The following is a 12,781-nucleotide window of genomic DNA, read 5'->3' as shown; positions in this document are numbered from 1 at the left end:
TGTTTGTACTTTATTTTATTTAGATACTTTTTTTTAAATTAAGATCTCATTTCAACTCAAATAGAAATATTTGAAATAATTTTGATATTCGTTATACAAAGGAAGGACAAAACCCTACATGGCCTTTCAGAGCTCGATAACTTATCTATGGTGAATTATATCAATTTTCGAGTAAGAGCTGTCATAATAATATTTAAGAAAACACATACTTTTAATTGGGTTTTCAGGATTTATATGGAGAATGTTTTTGGCGTTTTAAAATATTCAAATACCATTTAAACTGAATATGGCCAGTTATGGGCTATGTTTAGGATTCTCATTTTCATTACTTCTCTTATTACTTAATATTACAATCTATCAATATTCTGGAATTCATTATATGGATTTTGAATGTTGCTGTTAGTAACAATAACATAACGTGTAATTTCGATCAAGTTCTTAAATTCGCGAAGTTAAATTGAAATGTGTTTTTAATCCTAAAGAAATAACTATACGGAATTATATCCACATTTAATAAATTTATAAGTAAAAGTTTTGAAAGCTGAGAATACAAAATTCATTAATTTGTATTCGAAAATTTTCCAGAAATTTTGTATTTCGAATAATATTTTTTAATTTATAATAAAAAATACAAAACATAATGAATATTTTAATTTTGAACAATCAAAATATGTATCTATTATAATTTTTGTAACTAACAAGTTCCAATTTAATTTTTTTGTTGTATTTGCCATCATTAGAGAAAGTTCAGAATAATTCCACCATTTCTTTGAAACAAAATATACCTGCCTATTATTTTCTTTAAAATTTGCATCAATTGGTATGCAATTCATAAATACTAAATCGGCGATAAATAATGGCTCAATTTTTGCTTTTATACAGTTTGTTCCCACCAACATCTACACACATTAGAATATTTATGAATTTCCAATGTTTGTTTTTTTTGTATTATTGTTGTTACGCAACAAAAACGGAAACAAATACAAAATATCAAAAGTTCAGTGACTCTGTTTTAATGGGAAAGAATTGTATCTTGTTATTTTTTATTTTCTTGTGTTTCTTTAAAAGCAAAAATAAAATAAAAAATTTTATCAATGAGATGAATCATTGCCAAGGTTCATATGCTTTCTATTTGGTTTAATTTTTTTTTCTGGTAGAAAATTTCTGCACAACTGCATAACAATTTGTAGGTCGAATTTAAGTGTAAAGGTATCATTCAGAGTAAGAGTTGCCATCAAATCCTAAAATCAGAGGAGACGATTAAAAAAATCAGTTTTTGTTACATGACTGTGCAAGTTAAGAAACAAAACCTTAAACATCATAAAATTACAAAAACTCCTGTAGAAAGAAAAAACGTTATATTACTAAAAAAAATCAAGTATTTTAATAAAAGCATTTATGCTTCCCAAAAAAAACAAAAAGCTCTGAAATATTACAAAAAAAAAGTTTATTAAGAAAAGCTCCTCCAATACTCGTATTTCAGTATAAAAAAACTCGTCTCTCATTACAAAAACTTTTTCTTAACTTAAAAAAATTCGACTTTCTATTCGAAAACTCGTCTTCTAATCTAAAAAATTCATCTTTCAATAAATAAATCTCAATTAATATAATAAAAACTCTTTTTATAAGAGAAACCTATTTATGCAGTTTTGTACATACAAAAACTTGTTTTTATTTTTTTATAATGGGAAAAATGTCTTTTTACATTTAAAACAAAATGGTTATTTAATACGCAAAAAGGGTATTTTAGCACAAGAACTTGTAAAAAAAATAGAAGAAATATTTTAGAAAACATCTTTAAACATAAAAACCACCTGTTTACTATAAACATAGTCTCGTTTTTCATTATCTAATATTTCTCTTTTGATGACAAAATAAATCATGTAAAGTATAAATATCTTTTTTTATGCAAATAATAAATCCTTAAGCACTTAATTAAAAATACGTCACTGCAAAAAAATCCAAGACACCAAAAATAATATACTATTTCATTATAAAAAAGAGGCTGGGATGCGACCCACACTGATAACTTCCCATCCCGTCTATACATTTGTCTTGATTAAAAGGTTTATAGATTTTAGTGTTTTTTTCAGAAAGTTATCAGTTAAATTATTCTAAAAAATTTCTAAATTACCAACAATATTTTGCATATGATGAAATAGTTTGATTTCAACATCAGTTTTTGTCAACCAAATTTTTGTAGTTAACCAATTTTTACAAATTTTCGTAGCATTCTTTAACGTTTTTATTGAATGAAATGAAAATTTCACTGAATATTGAAAACAATATTTCTCAAAAGATAAAATTAATTTAAAGTCAATATCTCAAAGTTTTGAAAAAATACTTAAGTCGAAAATCAATTTTTACCAACTTTTATTAATGTGTTTGTTACGTTTTTATTTAAAAAAAAACTATCTATTCGGTTTTTCTCCAAATTTTACCGAATGTTGAAAACAATATTTCTCATAAGATAAAATATGTTGGAAGCCATAATCTTAAATTTTTGAAAAGATATTTGATTCGAAAATACATTTTTATCAACTTTGAGTAAAGTTTTTTTTATAGATTTTTATTTCTTTAAAAACAAAACTATTCAATTGTACTTTAAATTCTATCACAAAATTGTTTTGGAGATAAAATCATTATTTATTCGTAAAATTTTTTAGGTGCCAACATTGTTTTCAGTTTTTTGTATTCATAGAAAAAGCGTTTATTGGATTTTTTTCCAAAAGTTTACTTGTTTTGTATCACGTTACGACATATAATTTAAAATTTAATTCAAGTTTCAATCGTTATTGGTTCGTGAGATATTTAGGATTAACCAAAATGTTCACTTATTTATTAAACTGCTTTGGTAAAACAAACACCCACGCCATTTTCTTGAATTCTGCATCTTTTTGCATTATTATTTGTATAACAAAATTTATTTCAAGTCAACATCTCTTCTGGTTTTTGAGCTATGGACGTAGGAACGTACGTACACACGCAAGCATAGACATCTTTCTAAAAATCCTTTATTTCGGCTCTAGATACCTTGAAACATCGAGAAATTTCAAAATTTTCAATTTGACAAATCGGACCCATTACAATGCCCCATACAAAATCCTTGTCTAAGAAAAACTTTGTCTTTATATGCAAAATATTGTTCTATCATTTAAAAAAAAAGTCGTCTTTCAATGCAATTTATTCGTTTTTCAGCATAAAAACCTTATATAAAAACAAATAAATCATCTTTTCTGTACCGAAAAAAAGTATTTCAAAATAAATACACGTATTTAAGCATACAAATCTTATCTTAATAAACGGCTTTAATTTAAAAAAAAACTCGCTTCCATCAACTTTTAAGACAAGAACTTTTTCTTTAAGTACAAAACAATTATAAACTTTCAATTCAAAAACTCGTTTTTAATTTAAAAAAAATTAAAATTTTTCTTTTAATTTAAAGTAGAATGTCCGCTGGTACAATTTTTTATACTAAAGCAATAATTTTATAAAAACTACTTATAAATAAATAATTCGTGTTTACAATAACTCATGTCTTAAAATGTTGTTTTCAATAAATTATAAAAAATCATCTTCCCAAATAACTCATCTTTATATATGTAGGTATATAAAGTCGTTTTAAAACATGTTAAAAATGTCGGTTTTTCTACACCTACCGTTCTTATTAAAAACGCAATAATAACGAATCTCACAGGTTAGTGATTTCGTGAAATAATATAAATCGTTAGGGGGTCACCCTATCAACTACTGAGATGCCTAAGAAATGTGTAGTGCTCTTGAGGGACATATAGGTAACACCTATACTACACACAGTATAAATTATCAATGCAAAAAATTGCTTTAAATTTCCATAAAATATCACCATCTCATCATCTTAACTTATGGGATTTATACAATATGTAAAATATATTTCACAAATTGCATTTCTATTGATTTTCAAAAAAGTAAAAACGTTTCTAACCTTAAAGCTTTAGCACACTATGATTCAAAACGACAAAAAAAAATGTTCAAAGAACTTTCATCTTTTGGCTCTCGCAACTCAAGGATAAACACATTGCATGAATTGTAAATCACTTTCATCCTCAAAACTTGGATTGAAAATTTTCCATACCTATACATATACGAGTACAAATTTATAACTTCTTCCGGACCGCTTTTTCAAAAGAAGACACAATTCGGTAATCTATATGCACTGAGAAAGAAACTTCACTTTCTTGGGTTTCATAAATCTTCCGGTTAAGTGATGCGGATGAATTTTTACTTTTTGTACTCGTACATATATCTTTGCTCTGGTTGAAGTATGGAGTACTGATTCCTGGGCATATCTTTAGATACACTTATAGATAAATGCAGGTATATTTTTTATACACAGTTGTGGTCATATAATTAAACCACTAAAAGTAAAGTTACCTTTTTAAATTAAAAATGAAGTTTTTATTGGAAAATTAAAATGTTTCTATTAAACACCACTAATTAATATTTTTTTTTAAAGATTTAGTATTAAAACGAAGTTTGTGAAGAATAATGATTCCAAATAATTTTATTTTTGTAAGTTGTTTACATTTAGTAAAACTTTAAGAAATCTCCAATCAACAATTTGTTGAACAAAATAAAGACGTACAAAAAAACAGAAAAAAATTAGTAAAATTGGTTATCTATAAAATAAAATGTCTCGGATGAAAAAAGAAACTTATTAAAATAAAAAGCTTTTGTTCTTTTTGAGTCTTAATTATATAACCTCAACTGTATATGGAAACAAAAGGGCTCACACAAAGATCTGTCTTAAACTATTGCTGCCATTACACAGTATCTAAGGTTTTCATGTTAAAGGCTGACGAATTTAATGAGCAGAAAACAAAAGTATAGAAGACACATACAATTTGATTGAGTTAAGATATTCAAGAGAAAACCCACAATACCTAACCTACTCGTCGTTATATGGTACACCACAAACACCGGATATTATTGAACATGAAAGGACATTGTTGTTGGATTTAATTACATAAATTATTCCCTTAGCAAGACCGAGATATGTTAATACAAGATAGTGAGAGAGATACTGGTTTTGCTTATAGTACCTGTAAGATGGTGATTTTTTCCCTTCACACAGATTTTTGTTCAAATAAAAAAACATATTTCCCACAGTAGATAAAGATACTCGCACAGATATTAGGTATTCAAAGGTAAAGCAAAAAGTTGTCAGAAAAAAAAAAATTGCTGAGCTTTTTTTGTGTGTAAAGGTGTTTTGTTTTTTTTTTAATGCTTTGCTTTAATAAGATTCATTTTGATTTTCCCAAGCAATTGAGTGATTAATAACTTCCGAGGTAGTTTATTAGATAAAGTGTGTGCTTTGAAAGAAGGGAAGGAAGGAAAATAGCAGAATGCATTCATATTAAGTTAGTTGAAATTGAAAGTATTCAATAAATTTAAGATAAGTTATGGTAAGAGTAAACATTTTATAACGAAGTCCGACGTATTGATAGCAGACATATTGTTAAGGCTTCGTCGTTCAACATGATGGCAATTTATATTCTGTCCGTCAAAATGGAAAAATTTGTCTTTAAACAGATACTTTCGAATGAGGAAATTTGTTTTAATTTCTTCTGCTCTGGCAACTTACTTTTCATGTGGTTTCAATCAAAATTATTTTCTAAATCAATCAAAATTTTCAAATAATAAAGATAATAAAGGACTAACTTTGAGAAAAAATCACATAATGCTAGTTTGATTGCAAAGAGGAGAGGATATGTCATTAACAATAGTAAAAGATATCAGCCCCATTTTGTTTGAAGTACCATATCCAGTTCATGAAATTTTCCACGACCAATTCGGACATCGTCGATAACTTCACGAATTCGATCTTTAAGTTCTTGAATCGACTTTGAAGCAACGATCTTATCTTACACGTGGCTCCAAGTAAAAAAGATGAGGTGTTAAATAACAAGATCCCGATGATTATTTGTGATCAGTTCCTAGAGAAAAAACACTGTCAGGAAACTTTTTTGTGAAAAATTTACAATCAAAGTACCATTTGTACCAGCCTCATTTTCGAAAAGCTAAAAACCGCACCAAATATTTTTCAACAATCATTCTTTAATTTTTCGAAGATTAAATGCGAAAATTCTGCTTATTAACATAGCCTCAGAGGTGAAAATGGGCCTCATGACTGAAAATGATTTGTCCATGAAAATTCGAATCATTTTAAGGACCCAATTAGTGAAGATACCAAATTGCTTTCGATTGCCAGACGATTGCTGACTTGCTATTTTGTGTTCAATGATCTTTAAAAACCTAACGTGCTATTTTGTTATAAAGGGTGATTTTTTTGAGGTTAGGATTTTCATGCATTAGTATTTGACAGATCACGCTGGATTTCAGACATGGTGTCAAAGAGAAAGATGCTCAGTATGCTTTGACATTTCATCATGAATAGACTTACTAACGAGCAACGCTTGCAAATCATTGAATTTTATTACCAAAATCAGTGTTCGGTTCGAAATGTGTTTCGCGCTTTTTTATCGACATATTTTGTTCAGCGATGAGGCTCATTTCTGGTTGAATGGCTACGTAAATAAGCAAAATTGCCGCATTTGGAGTGAAGAGCAACCAGAAGCCGTTCAAGAACTGCCCATGCATCCCGAAAAATGCACTGTTTGGTGTGGTTTGTACGCTGGTGGAATCATTGGACCGCATTTTTTCAAAGATGCTGTTGGACGCAACGTTACGGTGAATGGCGATCGCTATTGTTCAATGCTAACAAACTTTTTGTTGCCAAAAATGGAAGAACTGAACTTGGTTGACATGTGGTTTTAACAAGATGGCGCTATATGCCACACAGCTCGCGATTCTATGGCCATTTTGAGGGAAAACTTCGGAGAACAATTCATCTCAAGGAATGGACCGGTAAGTTGGCCACCAAGATCATGCGATTTGACGCCTTTAGACTATTTTTTGTGGGGCTACGTCAAGTCTAAAGTCTACAGAAATAAGCCAGCAACTATTCCAGCTTTGGAAGACAACATTTCCGAAGAAATTCGGGCTATTCCGGCCGAAATGCTCGAAAAAGTTACCCTAAATTGGACTTTCCGAATGGACCACCTAAGACGCAGCCGCGGTCAACATTTAAATGAAATTATCTTCAAAAAGTAAATGTCATGGACCAATCTAACGTTTCAAATAAAGAATCGATGAGATTTTGCAAATTTTATGCGTTTTTTTTTTTAAAAAGTTCTCAAGCTCTTAAAAAATCACCGTTTAGATGTAAGGTTGAATAAAAATCGACAAACCTGAGTTTGTCGTCAACACTCTACTAACATTTCAAAGCTTCTATTATTTTCAATCCCTAATGAATTCATTTTTATGTAAGTTGTACCTACACAAATTATTTTTTGAAGGTGTGCTGGTTTTTTATTGATGAAAAATATAACTTTAGCAACTATCATAGAGAAAGAGAGAGAGACAGAAAACATTATAGAATAACAAAAATATTTTGCATTTTAAACCAAAACTAAGCTAAGTCAGGCAGCATCTCTCTCTTCCAAAATTGTTGTTTTCCGACATTCAAATCCAAGTCAATTCAACTCGGTGAGAACAAAAAGGGATATATGAGTTTTCATAAGAAGTTGAAGCAAAATGTGATGTGTTTTTTGACGTATCTATATAAACCTACAGCATCACACAAGCCGAAAATAAGATAACGGCCGGATCTAAAAATCAAACTAATTGTTGAAAAAGGGCCTCAAAATAAACTTAAAAATGTAAGAAAAAGTGTAGGCAATGTTGTGTAACGACTTAAAAAATAAGTCTCGTGGTGGACATTGCGTTTTTCAGATTTAATTTTTGAATTTAAAAATGAGAGAAGAATAGAGTTCAGCCAAATATTCCACATTTTTGATGTGTGGTAAGAAATAGAATCTCTCCATTCGACAGTTCCTTTTAAATTGGGATTCAGGGTAAACTAAATGGGCATTTCATAAAGTGGTAGTATTGCGGCTAAAGTGTTTGTGTTGAATAATTTCCTCTCTTTTCGTTAGTGTCAAGACCAGTTCTTAAGAAAAATTCTTGAACAAGAAACATTTTTGAAAAACATATCAAACTAATCCAGAAAAAAGTGGTAATTGCAATCTTTTATTTCCCCTTTTAGTATGCTTTTGATAAATATGAAATTGTGTCTAAACTGAAAAAAAAGTTAAATCAATCAGAAGAAAGCCTATTTCATCGAACTAAATCCTTCCCTGTCTTTGTTGATATAGAACCCAATCCGTTTTTGTGATCCAAGGGAATTTCTAATTAAACCGAAAAGCGTTACTGGGGCTCTTCAACTTCAATGAACGTGTGAAATGAAGACAAAAAGAAACGTGAAGGGGTGGGGTTTGCTGAATTTCAGTATATACATATGCGTACAAGCATATAGATGGATAGAGTAGATACAGTAATTTTGGATAAAGTTAGAGGAAAGGATTCCAGATAACACCATGAATGTGGTTATAGCTAACTTCACCACAAGAATATGTGCTGTGCATTAATAAAAACTCGTTGGCAAAATATTAATCCGTTTAAATTAATTCAAGTTGAATTTTTTCGTTTTTTCTTCGGATTGTTTTTTTTTATTTTGTCTTTTCTTCCTTTTATTTTCCGTTGCTGAAAATTAGAAGCATTTACAAGGATAATTATTATGATATATTGACTGCAATGGAAGGAGAGTTTAAGTATACAAAAGGCAAAGATACATAACATTTTGGGGGGAGAGGGGTTTTACACTAAAAAAAGAAGAGTTTTTTAACGAATAAAGTAATGAAAATGGCGCGAAATTGAAACCTTGTGTAATTCATTTCAAAGGAGGAGCAGGAAATGAAAAATACTTATACCTACATACCCGTACATATTGGAGGAATTATCGTGAGACTTTAACGTTAATAAATTGAGGATTTGGATAATGGTTGTGTTTTGTTTGTTTTTTTTGTGAGATGATTAATGTTTAAATTAGGATAATAGCACTGTTTGGCGATGTTGTGACGGTTTTGCATGTTTCGAGCAATCAATGTGGAAAATGTCTGACTTTTTGTTTTGGTATCATTCAAATTTGTGTTTTTTTTTTAACTAAGTAGCATCTTCAAAAAGAATTAAATATAAAACAATTAAGATAGGATTTTGGTAAAAAATTTCCCACGGTCTTTGCTTCTAATTTCTGCTGGGATGTAACTGATATTTTCTGAGAAATAACCAAAACTATCCAACGTCCCATTTAAAAGTTCTTGTAAAAGTTTCCGTATTTTAAAATCTATCGCAACTATTTAAGTCCATGTAACTTGTGATATTTTTGTAATTACATAATATTTTTTGACATATGTCTGCACACATTTATAAATAATATCTCATTAATATTCCATTGTTCTTTTGATTTACAAAAAAAATTACTTATCATTGTTTTTGTAATTTTTGTTTTTTGTTTAATAATGATTCAGCCAATTCAAAAAAAATCGTGACCGATTAACAATGAATTATGTTTCCATTAAAAAATCTATACATTCGTATATGAACGTTACATTTATTTATTACATCCCCTACATTATGTAGGTACAAAACACATTTATAGACAGGTTAGGTAGAGATATTGTATTTTTGTAATACCATATCCATTCATTCAAGTGTACTTTAAGCCTACATAAATTGACATAATACTACATTCCATGAAAGCTTCTGCTTTTGTCACTCAAAAATTCCATATACCAATAATAAATTAAGTGGCAAATATTCAAAATTTATATGTAGATATGTATATAAAGGATAAGTATCGTATACGGATAGAATTTAAAAAGGGATGTATTTTAAAAATTCATTAATTCATCTGGAGTGACTTCTCTGTCGTCTCCTCTATTAAGAGCATTGCATCTCATAAAATATTTTATAAACCTGATGATGACAATCGTACATGTTTACGTATTGTACGTAAAAGTACTCTAGTAAAATATTTATATATGTTTGTATCAAAGTGAATTCAATTGAAACGGATTGGACATTTAATAAAATTACTTCACAATTACTCGTACTATTATAACAAGATAAAGTTAAGATTTGAATGATAGATACAAGTTTTGAATTAAAAAAAAAGACAGGCTATAAATTTTGATAAAATTCAATATATCTTTGAGATAGGAGAAATTGCATCTCATATGTCTATATATTTGTCTATGTGACTTTAAGCCACTACTTTAATAAAGGAATCCTTTATGCGACCTTTTTGAGGCACCTTCCTTTTAAAATTGAAGAAAAACACATTCAATTAATTCAGCTAGACCTGAAACCAGGGTCGTCTCAGTCTCGCCTCAGTCTTAGTTTAGTCTCACCTAAATTTCTATTGTATTCTATTTTATATTTTATTTTATTTTAAGTTGTTTTATTTTATTTTACTTTATTGAGTTTCTTTTTATTGGTAGTTATTTATTTATAAAACATAAATATTTTTGACAAATATTTCCTGCTAAATACTATTGTATTACTTTATAACATTAAATTACTTTATCCACTTCATAAAAGGTTTGTTATTGTCACTCACAAAATTTAAAAAACAAAAACTTAATTTGTTATAAAACATTACAATGTACTTGTTCTATTTAAATGAAGTTTTTAATATTTAATATAAATGTATAAATAAACTTACCATACTCTTTATCCTTTAGTATAAAATAATTTTCTGAAAAAAAGAAAAAACAAACAAAATTGAAAAACACCATTAAATAACAAAGAATAAATTGACAAAGAATATTTTTATTAACATAAAACTGCTTTTGTTGTTGGTTTAAAATAAAAACATGAATTTTTGCATTGAAAAATTTGTTTATAAACGAGAATGAAAACAAAAAGTAAATTAAATATTTTATTACAAAATTAACATTGGTGTCAAAAATTGAATTACCCAAACGTGAGTAAATACACTCCATTCATTATTTTTTAATATTTTTTTATTAAAGGAAGGTATACAAAAAATTCCCTTATGCATACAAAGCTTATCTTGGAAAAAGATAAATATGAATTTAACCCATTTTCTATTCAATATAAATAAAAGGGTCAATCAATACACGTACAAAATAATATTTACATACTCAAACATGTGTGTATCTACTCGTGGGACTGAAGGTTCCTGTTATTACTCTTTGTTAATTAAAATATTAATTTTTTTAATGAATTTTAAAAATTAATTTTTCAGGTATAGAATAAACATGTTACGTTTTTAAAGCGATTTTCAATTAAAAAAAAACTATGGCTTTTGAAGTTGTAATCTTCTGATATTTGTTACGTAAAATTACACCTTTTAAAAAATTAATAAAAGTTGTTTAAGGTTCAATATACAATAAACATTTTTTGCACAGTCCGTAAAACTTAGAAATTTGTGGTCTCAAAACGATGTGAAGAGTAGTTTCTGACGCCAATGTAAAAATTCAAAAATATGTGAGTAAAAACATTACTGCTGTAGACCAAAGTGTTGACAAAAACCCAGGTTTGTCGATTCCACGTCGAACTTTAAAATTACGCATTCTGCAAATGACATACTCATAGCACCGAATTTCACATTAAATAGTTATAGATTTTAAGAATTTGAAGTTCACTTAAGTCAGTCTTTAGTATCAAAGTGCCACTTCTTATTGAAAAATAATGTATACAATCTTGACAGACCAAACTTCTCTTTTTTAAGAAAAATTATTAAAACATCGTAAAACACGAAGAATTTAAAATTATTTATCTCGTGGGAATTTTTATTTAACGATTTTTTTTAATGACCCAGGAAGAGGTGATGGTAATGGTTGGTTAGGTTCCCACCTAAAAATTTTGCTTAATTGACCTTGACTAACCAAATTATTATTATGTATCTCTTGTATCTTTTTTATTATTTAAATATACTTCGATAAAAAAAGACTGTTTCAAATTTTTAATTTATTAAAATAGAAAAATGTTGCTGTCAGATTTGAGCTTAAAGCACAAAAATAACAAAGAAAATCAAAAAGATTAGTGGATATTTTCGTGAAAGTGTCAGAAAGGTAGGTACATATATCTATACTCCAAGATTTCCTTTTGCCATTACTGCCACCATAATGGAGCCTGGGAAATTAAAGATTATGCATTTTGTTCGTTCCACACCCATCATCAGCTACACTATATGCATAGCTAATGGCTTTTTATTTTGCAAGACCCTACCTATGACGTTTTATTAAATGGCTTGATGGCCATGCAAGGCAATGGCAAGCGTCTTTAATGTTTAAAATTTTGCTATGGTGCATTAGTTACCGTGACGATGACAATAACGATAACAGTCTCGAGATAAAAATAAAGCCAAAAGCAACACAAATTTGTCATAATTGTCGTGAATAAGAGTTGTTTGAGGTAAGAGGTTTGTGGGTAAATGACTTAAAAGGCTAATTTCTTTATTATTGTTTTTTATTTGAATGAAAATTGTTGCTTCTTTGTATATAAACATTTAATAACATATTAAACTTGTTAATAGTGGGAAAGTATGAAATGCACAAATGTCACACATTTTTTTATTCGAATTATGTAAGCAAATATTATTTGAAAATTCCACAAAAAAAAGCATTGGAAATAATGACAACGAATTTCTTTGAAAGAAAAAAAACTACTCAATCTTGAGGAAAGTATGAAAAGGGCTTTAAATACATTTTTTGTTAATTTAATTAAACAGAAAAGGCTATTTCAACTAATTTCCTGGATGGGTCTACCATTCATGTCAAACAGAATAAGTTACATAATGTAAGGGTTGGCAAGG

The 12,781-nt window shown here is 28.4% G+C and overlaps 1 protein-coding gene across 4 annotated transcripts in view; it reads right to left on the bottom strand.

Annotated features, from left to right (window-relative positions):
* LOC129952806 (uncharacterized) overlaps positions 1-12,781 on the bottom strand; it is an 84,285-nt gene that overhangs the window by 20,095 nt on the left and 51,409 nt on the right. For all 4 annotated transcript variants that reach the window (XM_056065643.1, XM_056065642.1, XM_056065644.1 and 1 more), the window contains one exon: positions 10,664-10,696. In XM_056065643.1, coding sequence (XP_055921618.1) covers positions 10,664-10,666 — 3 coding nt within the window. In that variant the 5' untranslated portion in view covers positions 10,667-10,696. The remainder of the gene's footprint in view (positions 1-10,663; positions 10,697-12,781) is intronic.

The sequence above is a fragment of the Eupeodes corollae genome, chromosome 3, assembly GCF_945859685.1.
Source record: "Eupeodes corollae chromosome 3, idEupCoro1.1, whole genome shotgun sequence".
Classification (NCBI taxonomy): Eukaryota; Metazoa; Arthropoda; class Insecta; order Diptera; family Syrphidae; genus Eupeodes; species Eupeodes corollae.
The sequence above is the reverse complement of the archived record's forward strand: the minus strand, read 5'-3'. Positions and strand labels throughout refer to the sequence as shown.